At 45.9% G+C, this 24,844-nt stretch overlaps 1 protein-coding gene across 7 annotated transcripts in view; it reads right to left on the minus strand.

The window, feature by feature from the left end:
• The window catches only part of LDLRAD4 (low density lipoprotein receptor class A domain containing 4), a 257,251-nt gene that overhangs the window by 16,195 nt on the left and 216,212 nt on the right, over positions 1-24,844 (minus strand). For all 7 annotated transcript variants that reach the window (XM_056521505.1, XM_056521503.1, XM_056521508.1 and 4 more), the window contains one exon: positions 13,721-13,875. In XM_056521505.1, coding sequence (XP_056377480.1) covers positions 13,721-13,875 — 155 coding nt within the window. The remainder of the gene's footprint in view (positions 1-13,720; positions 13,876-24,844) is intronic.

Below are 24,844 nucleotides of genomic sequence, written 5' to 3' on the forward strand. Positions count from 1 at the left end.
ATTTGCAATAGGTCTTTGTTAAAAATGTCCTATTGTTCTGTTATGGTGCGTCCACATCATGTTTTTTTTTTAAATATGCTTTTATTAGATTTTCAAATTTAATACAAAGAAAATGCCTCGGGGCATACCACGAATAATGCATATCAGGAACAGAAAAGAAAACAATGTAGAACATGCATCCTGGAATGTTATAACATGATACAGTGGTCTTCATCATACAATCCACCCTGAATCCCTGAAGTGAGATTCCCAAAGCCCTCATAAGGGCCCTCAGCCTCCACTACGTCAAGGCCCTCTATGAAATAACCCATTTGCCTCTACCAATGCTAGCACTCAGTTCCGCGGCGCGTGTAGGTACCATATGCACAGTCACCCTCCCCTCAGCAAAAGAGGAATAATGAGGTCTCCCCAAAAACAACACCCAGGACACCCCCACTTCGAGTCTAATCGGACATCATCCCGCATTGCAGTCAGGTAATCGCAGTCGCCCCAATTCGCCCGACACCTCTCTCGTCAAGTACCAGGAAGTGTTTCTGAACGGAGTCATCACTTATACTATTTCATCATCAGTCAAGAAGTGTACAATTAAACTTTTCCATTTCTTGAAAAACTGTTTGGCTGACTTCTCCTTAGTCCTGAGGATATCCAAGCTATCCAGGTGCATGTATCTCCTCAGCTGGCCCAGAACTTCCTCTACTGTAGGCATTCTAGCTTCCAACCAATGTGCCAATAAGCCTCTCTTGGCCACCAGGATAACAGTGTGCGCCATAAGTGAGATAGACATATCCACCTGGACAACGTCGAGAATGGCCAGGTTCTGTGTCAGGACCAAACCAGGGATCAATTTTCTCAATATATTATTAGACACCGCATCCAAAAAAAAACATGTTTGTCTACATGTCCATAGTCCGTGGAGTAAGTCAGTCCTATAGTGCCCACAATTCGGGCAATTTTCTATCCTGTCAGGCGTCCGTGGCAGCGAGAAACCGTAAGTAGCATGGTGTAAGATTTTGAATTGGGTCTCCCTCCACCCCTTGTTAGTCATCGCCTTGCGAAGCTTCACCCACCCCTCCAGGATGGGGACGGTTAAATCAGTTTCAGATAACTTGCTCTCCCAATAGGTAAATAGGGAGGCTAGAACAGAATCACTGCCTCGACGCTTAAGATAGCGGTAAAGACAGGAAAGGGTATGGTAAGGAGAAGAGGAGCTGATGAAGCTGTTGAAGGAGGTCTGTGAGTGTTCCCGGGACAAGATTGCCAGTCTGGGACGCAAAAACGCCATCAATTGGCAGTATGGTAAGTAATGTCCCCCGCCCAATCTGAACTTATCGGACAGTTCAGAGAACGTCAGGTATCTAGGTTCTACGTCGTGGAATAGATCAGCCACTGTCATTATATTCGCTGAACGCCACTGTCGAAACTGGGCGGTGGGCCCGCCCAGCTGGAATTCAGGGAGAGTCCACAGAGGCATATATTTGCTAACATAAAAATAAGGGACATCAAGTCCCTGGACTGTTTCCACGCCCCTATGGTATCCTTGAACAGAATGCTGCTCCGGATTTGTGGCGGCAGCGCCGAGAATTTAGTATGCAGTAGTGCAGGAAGCGACCAGGGGGCCGCTACCCCTCCCTCCAGGGCCGTGTTTGAATAGCACGAGTCGCCCCTGAGCCAGTCGATACAATGCCGGAACAGGCATGACAGGTTATAATGTTTAATACCAGGGAACCCCACCCTTCTCCTTCGGAAGCATCAATTTGCGTAAAGCAATTCTGGCCCTTTTATCCGCCCATATAAATTTCGTTAAGTGAGAAGTAAGTAATTGGATGTCACCCCGTTTAAGCAGCACCGGTATAGTCTGCATAGGATACAGGAGTTTCGAGAAGCTAAGCATTTTTAAAGGAGGTGGCACCTAGTTAGGAGGGGCAATGGGAGGGATGCCCATGTTTTCAATTCCGTCGTTATCTTCTGTATAAGTGGGGGGTAATTTAAGGCATAGAGAGAGGAGGGGGTTCTCCCCACCCAGATACCCAGGTATTTGAACGAGGTACGGCTAATGGTCACTTGTCTAGGGAGAGCAGAGGACACTAGGGGTTTGTGGAAAGGGGAAAGGTCAAGCAGGACACTTTTGGAATCATTGACTTTGAATCCCGCCCGAGTCCCAAAATCCTCTAAAAGCTCAAACACTGTCCCCAAGTGCCTTCCAGGATTGGCCAGGAGTGTGTGAGATTTTGTTCTCCCCCACCATTTTGATACCGAAGGAGTCACTCAGAGATAATTTCCTAGAGAGTGGTTCAATGGCAATATTGAACAGGAGTGGTGACAGGGGGCATCCCTGGCGGGTTCCCTTCTGGGGAGCAAAAGGATCCGACAGGAAGCCAGGTGCGTGAATTCTAGCAACCGGTGAATTATACAAGGCATGTAGGTAAGTAAGGAAGGGGCCTCCAAAGTTCATTCGGTCCAGCACCGCCCATAGCCATGCCCACGACACATTATCGAAAGCTTTTTCTGCATTGATAGATAACAGAGCAGGGGAGGGATGACCATGGGGGTGCTGTTGAATGGCGTCCAGTAGTGTCAATACCGTACGAATATGAGTGACTGCAGATCTACCCTTGGTGAATCCCACCTGAACCGGCGATAAAGGGGCAGCACAACTGCCAGTCTGTCGGCCAGGATTTTGGACATTAATTTAACATCTAAATTGAGCAGGGATATTGGTCTGTAGCCCTCTGGTACCCCCCCCCCCCCCCCCCCCCGTCTTTCCCCGGTTTGGGAAAAACTTTAATATATGCCGTATTAGAGTTAGCCGGGATTGGAGCACCCCCTAAGTAAGAGTTATACAAGGCCAATAAATGAGGAGATATCTCGGGTGCTAGGATTTAAAAAAAAGTCGCCGAACAAACCGTCCGGACCCGGTGCCTTATTTGAATTCAACCCCTTGATAGCTACCACCAACTCCTCACCGGTAATGTTTTCCCCTAGCATAGTCAACTTCTCGGCAGTCAAGGTTTGGAGAGATCCCTGGGACAGCCACATCCCCAGTTCGAGAGTAGACCCGGGGGTATGGGAATATAATTGTTTGTAGTAAGACTGCAAGATTTGATTGCTTTAGGATCCCTTCTGGGCGTCCCTGTCCCATCCCTGAGGCTAGTGATGTTAGTAGTAGGTCGTGCCCCTTTCGCGTATCTGGCCAAGAGTCTCCCCGGTTTGTTCCCGAATCGGAATAGTGAGGCCTCGAAATGTGACCGTTTCAAGTTCTCTCTCTTTTCCAGCCAGAGATCGTACCCCGCCTGAGGCTGGGTTCACACTATGTTTGGCCATACTGTTTTCAATCCGTTTTTCTAAAGAAAACCGTATGGCAAAAAAACGGATGGAACAGTATGGAAAAAAGTAAACCGTATGCGTTTTTAAACAGTATACTGTTTTTAAAAGTGCATACAGTTATGTCAGTTTTTATAGAAAAAAAACCCATACGTTTTTGAAAATGTTGTCCATTTTTAATGGGAAAGGGTCTTGGGTGGGGACTTTAGGATTCAAATGCACATGCACAAAGTAAAAACGTATACGTTTTTCCCGTATGGAACCGTATATATGTGCGTTTCCCATTGACGTCAATGTTAAAAAAAAACGTATGCAGTTGCAGTACGGTTTTTAAACCGGAGTCAAAACCGTGGTTAACCACGATTTTGTCTCCGGTTTAAAAAACGTACTGCAACCGCATACGTTTTTTTTTAACATGGATGTCAATGGGAAACACACATATTAGCCGTCATCCATGCCTGTTTCGTGTTCGGTGAAGGATTAGTTAAAAACGCGCTGTACGATGTCCGGAGGGTGCTGCCCAGGTCCGACAACAGGCTGGCAATTTTCTTTTTAAGAGACTTTGAATAGCTAAGGATCCTCCCTCGGAGGACCGCCTTTGCCGCATGCCAAAACAATTGGGGGTTCCAGCATTGAGGGCATGGTATTCCGTCCATAGTCGATCCTTGACCAAGAATCGTGAGGGTGTGAATAATGGGTGTATTCCCTACCATCAGGATTCTGGGATCGCCAGGTGTCCGTCAGGCCCAAGTCAGTCGCCCACCTACCCAGAACGTCGTCACGCCTTCTCGGAACCGGCTGAGTCGGTCTGTTTCTACGCCTGTCCTCGTCGCGATGTAAAACCGTTTTAAAGTCGCCCATCACCATTTGACCAGGGACTGAATAACTCGCCACATCACCAGCTAAGTCAGAGAAGAAAAGAGAGTTCGAATCGTTAGGACCATAGTTATCACATATTCCTCTGTTGCTACCCTCAGCTCTACTGTACAGCGTCGCCCCTCCACATCATTCTTCACAGAGAGTACGTCACAGGAAAATGTTTTGTGAAAAAGAAATAGCACCCCCGCTTTCCTATCTACTGCCGGAGACCCCTCTACCCGGCCCACCCACCATTTGCGCATCCTGAAAAAATCCTCCCTCTCCAGGTGTGTCTCTTGCAAGAGAACTAAGTCCAGGGAGAACTTTTTGAGGTGACGCAAAACGCAGCTACGCTTCTGGGAAGACCTCAACCCCTTTATATTCCATGAAATTGTTCACATAGTTTGAGTATCAGAAAGTAGCATTGTTGGAACTGAGTAGCGGCAGAACCTCAGTTTCAGAGTGCAAAGAACAGAGCTAAGGGTACCTTACCCCCACCTCCCCTCCCCTTCCCATGGAAGACTTGTTTTTTAACGTAGTATAAAATTATTTTTTGTTATTTGTATTTTAACCCCTTTTTTGTTATAATGTGTTTTTTTTTTTACATATAAACATCTATCCTCTTGTAACCTATGTTGTCCCCCCTCCCCCCCTATGCATGCCGAACAGCGGTGTCCCCTAACCCTCCCTCCACCCCTACAACATAACATGTGGAGGACATGAACCAGTAAACAGTACATAATAGTAGCGCCTCAAGTCCGATCAGGCAAGATGCAATCCTGTGCTCATATAGTCTTCCATCCAGCGGCAAAATCAACGAAGGGTCTCACCTGGGAACTTGTGCCCATCTCATTAGCAGGTCCAGGTAGGGAAGAAAATGGAGACGCTGATCCCTCGGCAGGAGACTCCCATCATCCGTGGCAGCGCAGTTCGGTCCGAACGGGGATGCAGATGGATTAAGGGCACTCTGGTCACCAACAGATGCACCCCGGGACTGCCGCGGTGGAGAGCCCGGAGGAGCGCCCCCCCCTCGTGTCGGGGAATGCCCCAATATGTCAGTCAGGCCGGCAGAGGCATCATCAGGTGTCAAGTAAGTTGCCATTTGGCCGTCAGGAAAAAATACACGCAGTTGCGCCGGGTATAGCATGGCGAAGCGGACATTTTTCTTGTATAGAGCGGTACAGATTGGGGACAGTAACTTGCGGCGTCTAGTGACCTCGGCCGAGAAATCACCAAAGATGAGCAGTTTAGCCCCACCTATCACCAGGTCCTCTTGTCGCCTCCTGAATGCCCATAGAACAGCTGTTTTGTCCTGAAAGTCCAGGAACCTGGCTATTACTTGGCGTGGTCGGGACCTTGTGGTTAGGCCCGGGGGTCACCCCCTTCTCCGGCTCCCCCCTCATATCAGGGCCCATTCTATGTGCCCGTTCTACCTTGAATGGTCGGGGTAGGCCCAGGTGTTTAGGCAATAGGTACTCACAGAGATGTAAAAGTTCCGACGCCGGCACAGATTCAGGCACCCCCACAACTCGGAGATTGTTCCGTCTGGATCGATTCTCCAAATCTTCAACCTTGTCCCAGAGGCGGCGGCATTCCGCCTCCAGTGTCACCACCTTCCCATCAGTGAGCGCCCCGCTATCTTCCACTGCCTGGATCCGGTCTTCCGCGGCAGTTAAGCGTGTGCCATGATGCGAAAGCGACTGTTGCAGCTCCTGCAGTGCAGATTGTAGCGTCGCCATCAGGGTCTCCTTTACTCTGGGCACGATGCGGTCCACCATCGCATCTGTCGAGTGCAGCGTAGTCGGTGTTCTGGTGTTTGGAGGTCAGCCTCCGCCATCGGGCCAGAGAGAGATGGATCCGGGGAAGCCGCGCGGCTAGAGGTGGGAGAGGAGGCCGCGCTAGGAGGCCTGCTGCGACTGCGGGATTGCCTGGTCTTCGCGGCTTTATCGTCCCGGATCCCCATGTGTAGCACAAAACGGTCCATATAAGATAGGGCAGCCTTTGGGGAGGTTCGGGCAGACCAAACTGGGTGCTATTGCGGGTAATTCGGGTATATATTAGAAGCGGGAGAGGAGCCGAGCCAGTCCACGTCCTCACAGCATGGCGCCGGAACCGGAAGTCCAAATCATGTTTTGATATGGCAGCTGGTAATTGCCGATACCGATAATGTCCAAAATCGTGAATATCGGCCGATAAGATCGGCCAAACCGATAATCGGTCAATCCCTATTACGGAGCCATAAAAAAATCTATGTAAGCCAAAATAAAATAAAGTAAATGCGCAATTTTGTGGGGCAATAAGTAAATCTTACTTTCTATCGTTATTCTATTGGTTCTGCAGTCAGCTCCGATGCCAGCTCCCATCTCTGTCATTACCGGCAGATGTCATCTGCTGATAGCAGCGGGGATTTGCCGGTTATGACATGGACCCAACCGCCGGCCCGCGTCATGTTGCCCTCACCCGACCCATGACGTACCGGTGGTGCAATGTTTGGATAACTCTTTTCTTGCAGCAGTGCTGCCTAAAGCTTTTGCTAAATTACAACTCCCAGCATGCCCAGACACATCGTTTTGCTGTCCAGGCATGCTTGGAGTTGTACTTTTGCAACAGCCGGAGGCACATGACTAGTAAAACTGTGTGTTACAGCAATGTTGCTGCAGGCTGTGTTCCTCCTGCAGCCTTGTCAATCAGCCATCTCGTATCCATGACCCTTGGACAAGCTGATGCTGCTGTGGGATTCATCAGTATCCCAGGAGGTATGGGGACCCCCTAGTGGTGGGATTTTCAAAGGCAGTTTTCTTTAATAAAATATGAAATTCTTTAAAAGTAGTATATTAGAAAAACTATTGTTTTGCCATGATGTACAACATATAAAAAAGTTTTTACATCTGACCGTGCCCATTTAATGTCAATATATGATACATAGCAATACTATGAATTGTGTTTTATGTTAAAGATGGAAATTTTAATCTTAAAATAAAAAATAAATCATAACTCAAAAGCTTTCATACGTCTAGTGGCACAAAATGTAGCCTTGGCAAGAATCCTTCAATAAGTGCTATAAAGATGAAATGATAATACAGTCTGCTGTGCCTCACTACTATAAAAGGAGAACATAAGACGCTACCAGCGTCCACTGAATCACAAGTTTAGTCTCCAAACATGTTAGAAGAAAACTCCATGAGGTCAATGCAACGTATCTACCTTCATCATTATCACTTCTGACTCATTTTAATAAGCTGTTGCCAGGGGAATATTGGTCTCCAGGCGATCACACACCAGGTTTGCTAGCAACAAGTGGGTATTTGTCATATTTTCAAAAACATTACTCGATACCATGTGCCAACTTGGAGATGGTGTGTATTCTGGGATAGCCACTTGGCAATGCCTTCTGTTTGGCAGCTGATTAATAGTAATAGCTTTGCTATACCACAATACCTGCCTGCACTGTCTGTACAGGTCTAAACTGCCTAGACAGATAACCTATTTGGTTCCATTTATGTAAAAATATGAACAATCTTCAAATACATCAGTGGTGTGTCTATAGTTACAAACTCTTTAAGCGACTATAAAATTCATCTTTAGATACATTGCACAGACAAAAGTTTAGATCAGGGACCACTTTTAACATTAGGTGCAAAATGCAGGAGAGAGGCTCCATAGACTATAATGGATCAGATGGGCTGAATGTTAAGTTGTGTGCTTCATCCGGTTATATCTAACGACTGGAAGGGGCTCAGTACTGAGAATCCGACCGATTATTGTCATTAGAAAAAACTTTTCACATGTTGCATACACAGGTCTAAAGTTATTATGGCACAGGGTCTCACTCTTGAGACTTGCTGAGAGTTATAAGTCAGAAAGCAAGCGCAACCACCCTCGGCTCCCCGGCTGGCAGACCCAACCTTTTTCTGTATAGACTTGTACAGAGTCAAGGTTAGATTTGATTGACAGTCAGGGAGTGAGACGTGTGTTGCCACTTGCTTCCCAATAACTAGGGATTGCAGCAAGTCTCAATAGTGAAACCCGATGCAATCAAAACTTACGTGGCCGCACGTCAAAATCTATTTCATTAAACGTTATTGTTTTATTAGACAGTATTTGAGATTTACATTTTTTCAGTTGGGAGAGGTCACGGTTTTACTTTTAACTAAAAGGTTATGAAAATAACCCAACCAAACTTTACAAATCCAGAAGCATTCTTCAGAGTCGGTATGGTAAAGACTTTATAGGGGTGCCTACCAAACACCAGTGAGAGCAGATTCAGTTTAGTTGCCATTTCATTCGCATGGAAGCAGAGTTGTACTGACAATATATGTTATGTACATCACCACTATGTTTCCTCTCCTCTCTAATCTGTGAAGCCTTAAAGCTTTAGTGTCATTTAAAGAAACTTTTGATATGATGTCAAACATTTAGATCCCACTGGATCTCCATTTTCATCCCACCGATAAGTCAGTGGTGACTGCAGCAGAGCAGAATTATTATTTTTTTTATTAAAGGAAATCTGTCATCAGAATTACCCGCACTAAACCTGTTACACAGGCTTGTAGTGCGGGTGATCCTGATTAAAACGCTCCTTACCTGGTTAAAAATGGTTCAGCGGTTCTTCAGATATCTTTATTTTTAGTTTTCTGTTATTCCCTTGCTTGGTACTCAGTGGGAGGTGTTATCATCTGGGACTCGGCCACACGTCATTCTAGCTGGGCGGAGCGGCCGCCCGGCTCATGAATATTCATGAACTTATCCTCGCGGCCCTCCCCACCAGACCTAGAAAAAGGAGTTAGACTACGAGGATAAGTTCATGAATATTCATGAGCCGGGCGGCAGCTCCGCCCAGCTATAATGACGTATAGCCGAGTCCCAGATGATAACACCTCCCACTGAGTCCCAAGCCAGGGAATAACAGAAAACTAAAAATAAAGATATCTGAAGAGCCGCTGAACCATTTTTAACCAGGTAAGGAGTGTTTTAATCAGGATCACCCACACTACAAGCCTGTGTAACAGATTCTGATGACAGATTTCCTTTAACTTTCAAGGGCATCCTATCTACAGTGACGGAGGGGGGGGGGGACAAACTACCTACAGTGGGCTCCTATATAAAGGGGGCAAGCTACCCACAGATAGAGGGTCTTAAATACATGGGGCAAGCTAACTGCAGGGGGGGGTCCTATATACAGGGGGAAAACTATCTTCAGGGTGGTCATATCTAAAGGAATGGCAAACTAAAAAGGGGGGGGGTAAAATACCTTTAGGGGCAAACTTTCTACTGGGGGGGGGTCCTACTTAAATGGGGAAAACTTTCTACAGAGCGGTGCTACCTAACCTAGTTTGCCCCTCTTACTTGGAGAGGGCAAACTACAAGAGGCAGGCCATCTACTGAGGAAAATTACATATTGGGGAAATTACCTACAGGATGAAATTACCTACTAAGGGCGCCAGCTTACTTAAATGGGCACGGTCAGACAATAACTTTTGATATATTATAAAGCATGCAAAAACAATATGTTTTGCAATTGACTTCATCAGAAAATTTTCAGTATTTCATACTGAAAAAGCCAGTAAAAAAAACTGGCCACTAGGGGTCCCCCTGCCTCCTGGGACATATACCAGTCATGCAGTGTCCAGTGGTCCATGAGTGGCAAGTTTCTAGGGTTCTCATGGAGTCAAATTTGTGATCTACTTGCTTGGGGAGGATCAGATTTCCTTATCTTTCTCGGACATGAAGGAACATTATAGCATCCCTGGAAATGCCTTTTATAGGTATTTTCAGCTTCGGCATGCGATTCAGGCGCAGTTTGGCTCCCTGACATTTACTCCTGTGTTTTCTGATGTGGAGATTCTCCTGGGCACTACGGATCTTTCTAAACCCCTCAATCCGACCTGTGCTCTCCTCCAGACATTTGGGCCTAGCATTTTTTCACAAGCCTTTCATAAATGGGTGGCTGTAATCCCGGATTTGTCTGCAAGTCAGTGGAAGGCTCTTATTCCACTGTAGTTAGTAGTAGAGATATGCTGATCCAATCAAGATAAGTTTTTAGGTTGTATTATACCCCTGCTAAGCTGAAGCGCATTGGCTTTTCTACGTCTGATCTGCGTTTCCGTTGCTCTTAGGAAATCGGTACTTTTTGCATACTGTGTGGGAGTGTCCCATCATTGCTCTTCTGGAGGGAGGTGATGGGGTTTATGGCTGATAATTTAGACTTCCTTTTCTTACTCACCCCTGTGGTACGCCTGCTGGGAGTCATTATTGAGGTGGTCTCTGGTTCGCATTGACGCTTACTACTTTACTTCCTGCTATTCTGTGCCCGTAAGGTGGTAGTAATGACCTGGAAGGACACCATGCCTCCCCCGATGTCTAGTTGGCTAACTTTGGTTAGTAAATATGTCCTGTTATACCAGGTTCTATATGCGAGTCTTAAGTGCCCTAAAAAAACTTTAACAAGGTATAGACCACCTGCCTTTTGCTGGATGTGTCGACGGACCCTCGACTAGACTATCCCAGTATGTATTCTGTGCTGCGGTTCTTTACAGGAAAGGGATTGTGTGTGTGTCTGCTTCTGTCTGTGTTGGGCTTCCTATGGTGGGTCTCAGATGTGCCCTTCTGTTTTACTGGAGCATATATTTACATACTCTGAATCTTTGTCAATGTGCTAGAGCCGGACTTCGGGACCTACGTCGTCTGTTGTATATGATCTACCTTGTTCCACCTTGTTGGTGGTGTTAATTAAAATGCAAAACTTAAATAAATATTAAAAAATAAATAAAATGTAGATCTGCCCAAAGTAACAAGTTGTCTTTAATACTTGTAAATAAATTTGCACTGTGATAAATACACGTATTGGGAATGTTGTAAAAGAAATAATATAAAATTCTAAGAAATACATTATCATTCCCCTTTCAATTCAATAGAGAAAACTAATAGGTCTTGTCCTGAAATGGCTGGTAAGACAGCAGACACAGAAGTCACACTGTACAAAGGACTACACCAGAATGGCATCCCTAGGGCGCCACAAAATCCTGTCCACTGCCTGTCCTAATAGGAGCTGACTGCCTCCTACAGCTATGCCTTTCATAAAGCCTGGAGAGCAAAGGGGCGATGTTCAGTCAGCTGTCTGGGTCATATATGACACATGCCTTCCATCACGAAAAGCAAAGTGGGACCTCAATGCCAGAAGCAGCTCTACAAGTGCACAGAAAGCTGTTCTTTATGGCTTCTGCTGTCATCATGTAAAACTGATCTATGAAGCTCAAGTGTAATGAAACCGCTTACAGCATTCTAAAACTCTTTTCTTTTTCAACCTTTGTACTATTGACAAAAAAATTCATATAAAGACAGTCAGTGAGAAGAGGAACTATGCAGTAGTTTTCTTTATAATAATCTGAGGTCTCTGAGGAAATGTTTCAGAGATTCTCATTAAAACCCTTTACATTTAACTGCTGCATAGGGACCACTTGACCAAAGGCTATCAAAAAGGGAAGGAGAAAAGGAGTCAGGTACCACCTATAGAGTAGTTTTTCTAGACACCTCCAAATGAGAGGCATTGTGGGAGACCTTAGTGGGCAAAGTAAATGCATAGGCCCATTTGTTGAGCAGTGAATATAGTTTGTAAATCCTTTCCCCATCTAGAACAGCAGGATAGTAAGTCATCGTCAACTTGTAAGGAAAGGTACAAATAAACATTTAGCTACAAAAAAAGAAAAAAGGGAAGGCGATAAAGCCTATATCTTTGAAAGGATTCAAGGAGGGTAGTTTTAACTATTAGCAAAAATGTATTTGACATAAACTAAAAGATTAAATATAACCTTTGCGATGGGAATGCCCCTTTAACTAATTTAGAAGTAAAATAGGCAAACCAATAAATGTAGCCATTACCTGCTGGATACACAAGGGATACATCTAACATGATGGTCTAGTCATTCTTAATCATTACTATAATACAGCTACACCAGACTACAAGATTCCCCATATAGCACAGAAGGGTAGTGTGGGAACTGGCAAGGCACAAACCCCACCTTTACTGAGATAAGTGTATTACAACTGGAGTTAAATATCTTTCAATTTGCACAGAAATTAAACTATGGTCACATTATGATCTTTTATGTTCTGCATCATCTATTTATTTACAAGTGATTCTATAGGTCAGTAGCCAAATACTTCTCAGAGGAATCATTCTTTAAAGGAGTAGTCTCATGCAAAAAACATATCCCCTATCCGACTATCTTCTCTCCCATAGAGATATATGAAGGGGGCATGGGCAAGAGAGAGCACAGAGGAGTGCTGTCAGACAGGAGAGAGCACAGAGGAGTGCTTTCAGACAGGAGAGAGCACAGAGGAGTCCTATCAGACAGGAGAGAGCACAGAGGAGTGCTGTCAGACAGGAGAGAGCACAGAGGAGTGCTTTCAGACAGGAGAGAGCACAGAGGAGTCCTATCAGACAGGAGAGAGCACAGAGGAGTCCTATCAGACAGGAGAGAGCACAGAGGAGTCCTATCAGACAGGAGAGAGCACAGAGGAGTCCTATCAGACAGGAGAGAGCACAGAGGAGTCCTATCAGACAGGAGAGAGCACAGAGGAGTCCTATCAGACAGGAGAGAGCACAGATGAGTGCTGTCAGACAGGAGAGAGCACAGAGGAGTCCTATCAGACAGGAGAGAGCACAGAGGAGTCCTATCAGACAGGAGAGAGCACAGAGGAGTCCTATCAGACAGGAGAGAGCACAGAGGAGTCCTATCAGACAGGAGAGAGCACAGATGAGTGCTGTCAGACAGGAGAGAGCACAGAGGAGTCCTATCAGACAGGAGAGAGCACAGAGGAGTCCTATCAGAGAGGACTCCTCTGTGCTCTCTCTCCTATCAGACAGGAGGGATCACAGAGGAGTGCTATCAGACAGGAGAGAGCACAGAGGAGTGCTATCAGACAGGAGAGAGCACAGAGGAGTGCTATCAGACAGGAGAGAGCACAGAAGAGTGCTATCAGACAGGAGAGAGCACAGAAGAGTGCTATCAGACAGGAGAGAGCACAGAAGAGTGCTATCAGACAGGAGAGAGCACAGAAGAGTGCTATCAGACAGGAGAGAGCACAGAGGAGTGCTATCAGACAGGTGAGAGCACAGAGGAGCGCTATCAGACAGGTGAGAGCACATAGGAGCCCTATCAGACAGGAGAGAGCACAGAGGAGTGCTAGCCCATGCTCACTTACTGGACTTTGTCCATGCCTGGGCTTCAGCTTGGACAAACCCATAATAACCCATGTCAATGGAACTGAGCTGCAATACCACGCACAACCTAGGGATAGACATGGTGCTGGTTTTGTAAGAATTCAGCTCTGTTTTTCTAATCCTGTATAACCCCTTAAAGAATTCCCTTTACTAGAACTAAGGACCTAGACCAACACCAGAGACCATCCCCATAGCATTATAACTTCTCTTACAAACATTACAGAATTCTACTGGCATTCACCAAACACATTGCACTTTTTTCACATGTATAGTTCATGTGTTGTACAGTAGAGCAGCACATAATTCGACAGGACTCACCGGCTGAAGCACTTCTTCCTGTCTTCTGCTTTGGCTTTGTCGGTTAATGAAGGACCACGTTGAGAGCTTATAATGATTCAGAAGGCAGACGATCACAACAACCATCACAGTTATAACCACGATTATGATGATGATCTGCACAAACTCCAGTTCAGCTGAAAGACACAAAACACAACTTCATGAAGTACATGACCAGAAAGACGACACAGCTACTTAGCTGCGTGTAGGCCAATCTATTGTTGTATTTTTACTGAACTATATAGCCCTAATGCTTCATTACATTCACTTTTAAATGGTGATGATCACTTGGCCAAGTACTAGACAGAGAATTACACATACAAACTAAAATAGATCACAGAACACATCAAATTAACAATTCAGGAAAAGGTACACGCCCTCATCTATGGTGTCAGACAACACTGTGGTTACAATAAATGCCTTAGTAGTTTCACCACTACTGTGGCTTTGTCAAGAGGCAACGGACTATCTAGCCTGTTGCCTCTTGACAAAGCCACAGTAGTGGCAAAACATTGAAAGGTGTGGGGAGGGGGAGGGCCTGTGTAGGATGTTTTAATAATTGGGTGTTGCGAAATCCCTGATACAAGAGGGACATTCTGCAGATATGTCCTGAAAGAAGTGTCATAACACTAGCGTGGCCATTCCTCAATGATAGTGTGATATACATTTATACACAGGGTACACATCAGCTTATTTTAATCTGTGTGTAACATTTAAATAAAATTATTTTGGTTTCTATTTAGGCTAGATGGGAAAATTAGGGTATTTGTGACCACCTAGGTGGTTATTGTAACTTTTGTGATTAACCCTCCATTCATAGGTCTCATAGATTAGACAATACTCTGAGCATGATGCCGCTCTGTATTATCGGCATGTGCAAGGCATAAATAGGAGCAGGCAGCAGGAAGACTCTACTCTACGTCCATTTCTTGTCGATAGTGGATAAAAGCATTTATTCTGTTGTCAGTGCCCAATCTACTTTATAAGTATCAGAAACAAGCATCAAAAATTAAAAGGTACCGTATTTATCGGTGTATAACACGCACTTTTAGAACTTAAATTTAAGGCAAAAGGCCTGCCTGCGTGTTATATGCCAATAAATCTTCTGGTCACTGATTTAAAGCGGCCGCAGCAGCGGCTGCTTGTTAAGTATTAGCAGCACGGCCGCGGCCACTTTAAATCAGTGACCGGTGGCGTCTCCTCCCCACTCTGGAAAACGGTCACATGTTTTTTCCCGCACTATCCACAGGTACTGGTGGATAGTGCGTGAGACGCTGATTAAAATGAGCCCTACCTTGTCTGGATCTGCCCTACCTTTTATTCAGCGTCTCCCGCACTATCCACCAGTACCTGTGGATAGTGTGGGAGAAAACAAGTGACAGTTTTACTTAAAATTTTTCTTACCTCTCTCCCCCCCCCCCCCCCCCTCTTCATCATTCCCCCTTTTCCCTGCTTTTTATAGTTTTTTTTTTTTTTTTTTTTCTTACCTGGCTGCGCTTCGGCAGGTCAGGTCAGGCGGGGGTCTTGCGGGCTGCGGTCAGTGAAGCAGATGAGTGACGTCCTCTCCCAGCTTCTCTGCGCGGCATTAGTGACGTCATTTTTCATTTCCTGTAGTCGCCGCCGAAAAGCGGCATCCCTGATGCGGCGCAGAGGAGCCAGGAGAGGACGTCACTCATCTGCTTCACTGACCGCAGCCCGCAAGACAGCCGAAGCGAAGCCAGGTAAGGAAAATAAAAAACTATGAAAAGCATGGAAAAGGGGGAATGATGAGGGAGGGGAAGAATAGCATACAGTGGTCTTCAACCTGCGGACCTCCAGATGTTGGAGAACTACAACTCCCAGCACGCCTGGACAGCCAACGGCTGCCTATGCCCGATAGCGCTGTCATCTGCTTGCCTCCCGCCAGCGCCATCGGTCGACAGCGCTATCGGGATCCCTATGCCCGATAGCGCTGTCAACCGCTTGCCTCCCCGCCCGCTGCTCTACTCCCCGTCCCCTGCTAACTATCAGGGAACGGGGAACAGAAAGTAGCGCAGCGAGCGCAGCTAAAGTAGTACTGCGTATGCGCAGCACTACGCAAATAGCGTAGGTAGGTAGATTAGTGTAGGTTGTAATTTAGAATAGTTTAGGCACCACAACTCCCAGCATGGGAGTTGTAGTTTAGGACTACAACTCCCAGCATGCCCAGACAGCTAAACGCTGCCCAGGCATGCTGGAAGTTGTAGTTTAGCATAGATTAGACAGCAAAGGGACCACAACTCCCAGCATGCTCAGACAGCTGAAGGCTGCCCGGGTATGCAGAGAGCTGTAGTGCAGTGAAGGGACCACAACTCCTAGCATGCCCAGACAGCTGAAAGCTGCCCAGGCATGCTGGGAGTTGTAGTGCAGTGAAGTCACCACAACTCCCAGCATGCCCAGACAGCTAAAGGCTGCCCAGGCATGCTGGGAGTTGTAGTTTTACACAGGTATAAAGTAGTTAGCGTAGTGTTAGCGCGATTTTAGCATAGTTAGCGTAGCTTTAGTTTAGTGTTAGCGCAGTTTTACAGTTTTTAGCGTAGCATAGTGTTAGCGCAGTTTTACAGTTTTTAGCGTAGCATAGTGTTAGCGCAGTTGTAGCTTATTTAGCATAGCGTAGTTGTAGCGTAGCTTAGTGCTAGTGTAGTTTTAGCGTATTTAGCGTAGCTTAGTGTTAGCGCAGTTTTAGTGTATTTAGCATAGCTTAGTGTTAGCGCAGTTTTAGCGTATTTAGCGTAGTGTAGTGTTAGCCCAGTTTTAGCGTAGAGTAGCTTAGTGTTAGTGCAGTTTAGTGTATTTAGTGTAGAGTAGTGTTAGCGCAGTTTTAGCGTAGCTTAGTTTTAGCACAGTTTTAATGTATTTAGTGTGGTGTAGCATTAGCACAGTTTTAGCGTATTTAGCATAGCGTATTGTTAGCGTAGTCTTAGAGTAGCGAGCGCAGCGTAGTCTTAGAGTAGTTAGTGTAGTGTAGTGTTAGTCCAGTTCTAGCATAGTTGGCGTAGTTGTACACGGGTGTAGTGTAGCTAACTCAGTTTTACAGGCAGATAAACTGTGTAAAACTGTGTATAGCTGTGTAAAACTACAACTCCCAGCATGCCTGGGCATGCTGGGAGTTGTGGTGACTTCACTGCACTACAACTCCCAGCATGCCCGGGCAGCTTTCAGCTGTCTGGGCATGCTAGGAGTTGTAATCCCTTCAGTGCACTACAACTCTCAGCATACATGTCTGGGCATGCTGGGAGTTGTGGTCCCATTGCTGTCTAATCTAAGCTAAACTACAACTCTCAGCATACCCGGGCAGCCTTCAGCTGTCTGGGTATGCTGGGAGTTGTAGTCCCTTCGCTGTCTAATCTAAGCTAAACTACAACTTCCAGCATGCCTGGGCAGCGTTTAGCTGTCTGGGCATGCTGGGAGTTGTTGTCCTAAACTTGTGGTGCCTAAATTATGCTAAATTACAACCTACACTAATCTACCTACCTATGCTATTTGCGTAGTGCTGCGCATGCGCAGTACTACTTTAGCTGCGCTCGCTGCACTACTTTCTGTTCCCCGTTCCCTGAGAGTTAGCAGGGGACGGGGAGTAGAGCTGCGGGCGGGGAGGCAATCGGTTGACAGCGCTATCGGGCATAGGGATCCCGATAGCACTGTCGACCGATGGCGCTGGCGGGAGGCAAGCAGATGACAGCGTTATCGGGCATAGGCATCCCGATAGCGCTGGCGATAGAGTGCGCTGGTAGGTGACAATAAAACAGTAAAAGTCGGGCCACAGAGGCCATGAGAGCTCCGTGCAGCTTCAGCTATCACAGGGAGAGGAGATCCTCTCCCTGTGATAGCCAAACTGAGACTGCTGTGCGCGTCGATGCGTGACGGTTAAATATGTCACGTGACAAGTGTGAGCCAATAGGATGTGATGGAGGCGGAGCATCTCATTCTATGGCAAATCTCATTCTATGGCAATCCATCGGCTGTCCGGGCATGCTGGGAGTTGTAGTTTTGCAACATCTGGAGGTCTGCAGGTTGAAGACCACTGGATGCCATAGGAGGAACATGATGAGACAGGGTGGGGGGAGGCACTAAATGCTTAATGTCTGTATGGCTAGTGGTGATCTGTGACAGGGGAAGTGATGAGACATGGGGGGGATGATGAGATATGGTGGGTGGCGATGAGAGGGGTAAATGTGGCATAGGGACTGATAAAAGGGAAGGAATCGTGTGGCACTGGAGGGCACGGGATCAAACTGAGGTGCAGAAGAAAACAAAGTTGGGGGGGGGGGGGGGGGAGATGATGTGGCATTTAGTCCAAGTCATTTATTTAACATTTTATTTTTTTAACTTCAATTTCTCTGTTAAAATGGGGGGTGCATATTTTGCCATGTATATCACTATTACCTGCAAATATACAGAAGCAAAGTCAGGACAAAGTCAACCCTGGTAAGTTTCTAAAAGGTTTCCCTTTGGCCTAGTTTTGCCACTGACTGCCTTCACATCATAACAGAAGATCGGGAGTGGAAAAGTCTAACGAACTTACATGACACTGCAAACAAAACCTCTAAAGAACAAAGCTATAATAAACGCAGGACTTAATACACAGCAATCCTAGTCTGGATTTACACACATTGCCCTGAACAATCGTTGACTAGAAAGAGAGTCGGTATGAAGAAATACTACAATATACTGCCAGACTCTATTAGGAAATGATAGCAAACAAGAGAGCAAAGCAGGTCACAGACTACATGAGGACAGATGACTGAAGCACAAGGCTTGGAGAGCGACTAGTCGTCAAAAGTAGCTCCAAGCTATCACTTCCTTTTCCACTAACAGGATTAAGATCAAGTAATGTCAATACTTTCAGTGTAAGACAGTAAAATAACAATTATTTGTTTGCTATTGTGGGGTGGCGGATTTCATAGAAACATTGCTACTGAAGAGGTCACACACTTTTAGAACTTGAGAGTTCAGTAAACTAAATACTAAACCTGCCAGCACTTTACTGTATACAAATGCATATCCATAGCCTGTGCTGTACAGATATCAATGTGTAAAGCAACATATTGCCATCATGCCAGCCTCATTGTTTCCCTATGGGGATCAAAAAAAATAATTATATATACACACACACAATGATCCCTCAACATACAATAATCTTTTTCTGGACCATTTTAAGTTGAAACCAGACTCAACATACTATGTTACAGACAGTCCAGATCTGTGAAACGTGTCAATGGCTGGAAGAACTGACCAATCAGAATGGGCATTTCACTGGTAAAAACCCTGTATTACTGAAGTGCATGCACTGACTGATGTCTGGTAGCGCCCCCTACAGTACAGGGAGGTATTACATGTTCTGTACACTTTACCTGTACCAGGGTTAGCTGCTCCTTTGGACACCAGGCGAGGGCGGCTCCATGTTACTTTTTTTTAGGACATTGCGTTTACTGTACAGGACCCCGAAGAAGCTCCTGTCCTCTACATAGACCAGTGTTTCCCAAGCAGGGAGCCCCCAGCTGTTGCAAAACTACAACTCCCAGCATGCCCGGACAGCCTTTGGCTGTCCGGGCATGCTGAGAGTTGTAGTTTTACAACAGCTGTAGGCCCCCTGCTTGGGAAACACTGACAGACAGTGATTACAGCTCCCAGCAGATCTTTCTTACTTTTATATGTAAGGATTTGCTTTATCTATATTAAATTAGTTATCTGCGTATTTTTCTTTCATCCTCACTTTTTCCTATTTTTGGATGACATTTTGGTGCCTTTAGAACCAATTACCAGGTTTCCATAGAGTTCTGGTCTCAACATACAATGGTTTCAACATACAATGGTCGTCCCAGAACCAATTAATATTGTAACTTGAGGGACCACTGTATAATATTATTATTACTAATAATAATAATAATTATGTCTATGGGGCACCGTATGGGATGTCGGATGCAATAGATCCAGCTTGTTGCATCCTGTGTTCCAGATCACTGGCCATGTGTGCAGGACCTAAGAGACCATGGGTTAGCCCTCCTGACAAGTCAGTTTTAGTAAGTACTTGTGATCCCCATAATATAACAATATAACAAACTCTTTTCTTATAGCTCTGCTTTTTGCCTTTCATATGTTATTCTATTATGACTAAACTTACAATCGGTGTTAACAGTTGTGGGCAGGTTTGTACACACTTGCCTTGATTTATCAAGTACGGCCCTGATTTCTAAAAGTGTGACAGAAAAACTGGCAAGATTTTGCCCATAACAACCAATCACAGCTCAGCTTTCCTATCTTAACCAGCTCTGGTAAAGTGAAAGCTGAGCTGTGATTGGTTGTTCTGGGCAAAATCTCTCCAGTTTTTCTGTCACACTTTTACAAATCAGGGCTGTACTGTCACACTATCCAATCAGAGCAAAGAGAATCAGACTACGTAGGGACACACCCCTATGACAAAGGCCAAGTTAACACCCAGTTGTCAATATATGCATACATTTACAGGAGGAATACCAGAGGATTATCGCAATGTTGAAGCCAAAGAAAATAAGTTCTATGATTATTAAGATGTACACATCAGAAAACAATTTGAATACATTATGCCTATGTATATTCTCTGGCACTTAGTAGTGTATTAATAGTGGTTAGAGATGAGCGAACTTACAGTAAATTCGAATCGTCACGAACTTCTCGGCTCGGCAGTTGATGACTTTTCCTGCGTAAATTAGTTCAGCCTTCAGGTGCTCCGGTGGTCTGGCAAAGGTGGATACATTCCTAGGAAAGAGTCTCCTAGGACTGTATTCACCTTTTCCAGACCACCGGAGCACCTGAAAGCTGAACTAATTTATGCAGGAAAAGTCATCAACTGCCGAGCCGGGAAGTTTGTGACGAATCGAATTTACTGTAAGTTCGCTCATCTCTAATAGTGGTAATGCTTTACACTGGCAGAAGAATATACAAAAACAGCAGACAGAGAAAACGGGAAAGAATATGCTCTAGTATTCTACAAGTGTATCCCCTATATGTATATGGGCATCAATATGTCAACTCCATGAATATGTGTACAAAAAAAACAAAAAAAACAGAGTCACTTGTGAATAAACAATGCTTCTGAGCGAAGACAAGTTTATTAAACATATATGAAAACATTTACATACAATATAGGAAGTGAATTGCAAGAGGAACACAGCATCAATAAGGTGATATCACCGGCCCAGCATACAATTTATCAGTAAGAAGCACATAAATAGGTCACAAGCTATAGCAGCAAATTAGAACGAAAATGAAGTATAATGGCACACAATTGCACTAAAGGGTGAGGTATAACACATACAACTTAAAACACTCAAAGTGAGAGTAAAGTGCCAAATAAGTCAAAAAGTGACAAGTGCATATAAGCTAACCACGCTGGATACAGACCTAATGGTGGGTAACAAAAGGACAAGTAGTAGCAGGCGCCGGGATAGCACCACTCCAACGCACGTTTCGGTACGTCACCTTCGTCTGGGAGTCCAGATATCACCTTATTGATGCTGTATTACTCTCGCAATTCACTTCTTATATCGTATGTACCGTATATACTCGAGTACAAGCTGAGTTTTTCAGCACGATTTTTCGTGCTGAAAACGCCCCCCTCGGCTTATACTCGAGTGAACTCTCCGCCTGTCAATCCCTTCTCAGTGGTCACCAACCTGCAGACCTCCAGATGTTGCAAAACTACAACTCCCAGCATGCCTGGACAGTCATCTTCACCGGGAGGCCCTCTTCTCCGCTCTGGGCCGGCCCTAGACTAGTGACGTTGCCTTGACGACGACGCACAGGGACGTCCGTGCGCAGCAGACCGTGACGTCCCTGCGGATGAACGTCCCTGTGAGTCATTGTCAAGGCAACATCACTAGTCCGGGGCCAGCCCGGAGCGGAGAAGAGGGCCTCCCGGTGAAGATGGACAGCCCGGAACGACTAACCCTCCCCACCGGACGGTCCCTGCGGCAACGATGGCCCGGACCAGCTCACCCTTCCTTCCCACCGAGGGGACGTGAGTAGAAAACTAAAGGGGGGTCTGGATGATGACGAAGGCCGCAGTGGTCTTCAACCTGCGGACCTCCAGATGTTTCAAAACTACAACTCCCAGCATGCCCGGGCATGCTGGGAGTTGTAGTTTTGCAACATCTGGAGGTCCGCAGGTTGAAGACCACTGAGAAGGGATTGACAGGAGGTGATGATGAAGGGGGGGGGGGGGGGGGAGTTGATGACGGGGGTGTTAATGACGGGGGTGTTAATGACGGGGGTGTTAATGACGGGGGTGTTAATGACGGGGGTGTTAATGACGGGGGTGTTAATGACGGGGGTGTTAATGACGGGGGTGTTAATGACGGGGGTGTTAATGACGGGGGTGTTAATGACGGGGGTGTTAATGACGGGGGTGTTAATGACGGGGGTGTTAATGACGGGGTGTTAATGACGGGGGTGTTAATGACGGGGGTGTTAATGACGGGGGTGTTAATGACGGGGGTGTTAATGACGGGGGTGTTAATGACGGGGGTGTTAATGACGGGGGTGTTAATGACGGGGGTGTTAATGACGGGGGTGTTAATGACGGGGTGTTAATGACGGGGGTGTTAATGACGGGGGTGTTAATGACGGGGGTGTTAATGACGGGGGTGTTAATGACGGGGGTCTGGATGATGACAGGGGGGGGGGGTGATGTTTTTCCCACCCTAGGCTTATAGTCGAGTCAATAACTTTTCCTGGGTTTTTGGGGGTGAAATTAGGGGCCTCAGCTTATATTCGGGTCGGCTTATACTCTAGTATATACGTTTTCATATAGGTTTTAAATAAACGTGTTGTCGCTCAGACACATTATTTATTCACAAGTGACTCCGATTGGTTTTCTTTGGGTTTTTTTTTGTACTGGAAGAAGAATGTAGGTTACAGTTTCCTTGTTTCATTCCAGAGCTGAATCTGTGTAAGGTCACAGAGAGCTAAAGCCTCTGACAACAAAGGTCTTTGTAGATGTCTACTGCCAAAACTGTTCTAACACATGGTTTACTTAACTCTATCTGCACTGAGGCAGATCCCGTCACATGCATTAAACTGACCAACAGACCCCCGTTTATCTGACGGAGGACAAAAGTATGTCAGGGTCTGCTGGATGGAATACTGCAACCCTTCAATACATTCAGCTGGATACAATATACATTTAATCTTTACATTTTTTACATAGGACCCTACACATGATGATAAATGCCGTGGCATCTATTATTGGTATATATCAAATATATACCTCAGGAACTCCTCACGATCTATGTCTGACAGACACTGCTTGACGTAATATGAACCCAGCTTTACCAATCAGCAGAGTGCTGCTTTCTGCACATGTGTCAGATTCACGGAACATCTGGTATATGAACAATATACTTCTACAAGTAGAGGCCCAGACCAGTCTTAAAGGGTTACTCCGCTCCCCAGCACCCGGACCATTGAGTTCCAAACGCTGTGTGCGGGCTTCCGTGTTCACGCCCGCCTCCTCGTGAAGTCACGCCCCGTCATGTGACGTCACATCCCACCCCCTCAACACAAGTCTATGGGAGGGGGCGTGACGGCCGTCACGCCCCCTCCCATAGACTTGCATTGAGGGTTCGGGATGTGACGTCACATGAGGGGGCGGGATTTGACATCACATGACGGGGTGTGATTTCACAAGGGGGCGGGCGTGAACACAGAAGCCCAAACACAGAGTTCGGAACTCAATGTTCCAGATGCTGGTTAGCAGAGTAACCCTTTAAAGCACTGAGCACTATAGAATGTGATGCAATACAAACTGGACAGAGATGTGAAGGAAGAGTCATAAAAGACTTTGCTCACAGCTCTGTAGATTGTAAAAACAAGCAGCATATGCCAAGTATGGGATCAGTAGTTTCTGCCCCAGTGATAGGAGAGGACTTCATACACTACACGTAGATTGCCCAACAACTTCAGTCAACTTGAGGGAGGTCAGTTCCTTGGACCACCAGTGAATTCCAGAACAAAAGAGCTCTCTATGCAGATACTGTCGATCTATGACACAACAATGCAAGTAAAGCTCTGTTGATCTGAATGGCCCTTTGCTAAGAATGTTGTGTCAGAGCTTTCCAGTGATGGAAATTATAAAGGAATGCTGAATGGGCCCAGTCACTCTATAATCTAGGATACTGACAATGATACAAGCTCATAGACTCCACTGATGTAATCTTCTAACATGTCCCTGTTATGTGTCAGACATTCCCTTTTGCTAGATTCTCACATAAAAGGGAAACTCAAACAAAACCCAAGTTGCACAATGTAACAATTCATTACAGGAGACAAAGAAGTAGATTTCCACGTTATATATCATCAATGTTCAGTTACTACGTAACAAAACTTTGTGTTTAATTCTATAGAACTTTTGGAGCTATGTGTATTGTAATGCAATTCAATCTACCCATCATATTTGCTGAACTGAATGAATTGGTTATGATCACATCTATCTGGGTGTCTGACTATTCTTAACTAATGGAAGTCTGGATAATCCAGAGCTAGGTGAGAAGTTTAGAAAGATAAATCAATGGATATCCTTTTAAATAGTCAGAATACTGTGAACTGAAGGCACCAACCTCTCAGCAATTTCTAAGTGTAGAGGATAAGTTTCAGAACACCGGGGGGGGGGGGGGGGGGGGGGGGGGGAGGGGGGTCTTACCGCTGGGGCCTCAGCAAACTACTGTACGGCAAGCGGGAAGGGGGTGTGCGGACCATCGCATGAAGCGGTGACTGACACGCCCCCCTAATACAACACTATGGAAGACCCGGAGACTGCCAGAGCTCCGGCACTGCCCTACAGTTGTATTGAGGGGTGCGTGTCAGCCGCCTATTCGCGCGGTGATCAGCACACCCCCTTCCCAGGGGGCCCCTGCACAGGAGATCGCGATAAGTTTCAAACAACCCACCCCCCCCCCCCCCCCCCCCCCCCATCCCATGATCTCAAACTTATCCCCTATCCTTAGGATAAGGGAGAAGTTTTTCAGGACTGGACTACTCCTTTAACATCCGTTTCCCATCAACTTCAATGTTAAATTATATTGTCCGTCTCTTCACCATTATTTTTGTCAA

Source organism: Hyla sarda, chromosome 5 (assembly GCF_029499605.1).
Source record: "Hyla sarda isolate aHylSar1 chromosome 5, aHylSar1.hap1, whole genome shotgun sequence".
Lineage (NCBI taxonomy): Eukaryota > Metazoa > Chordata > Amphibia > Anura > Hylidae > Hyla > Hyla sarda.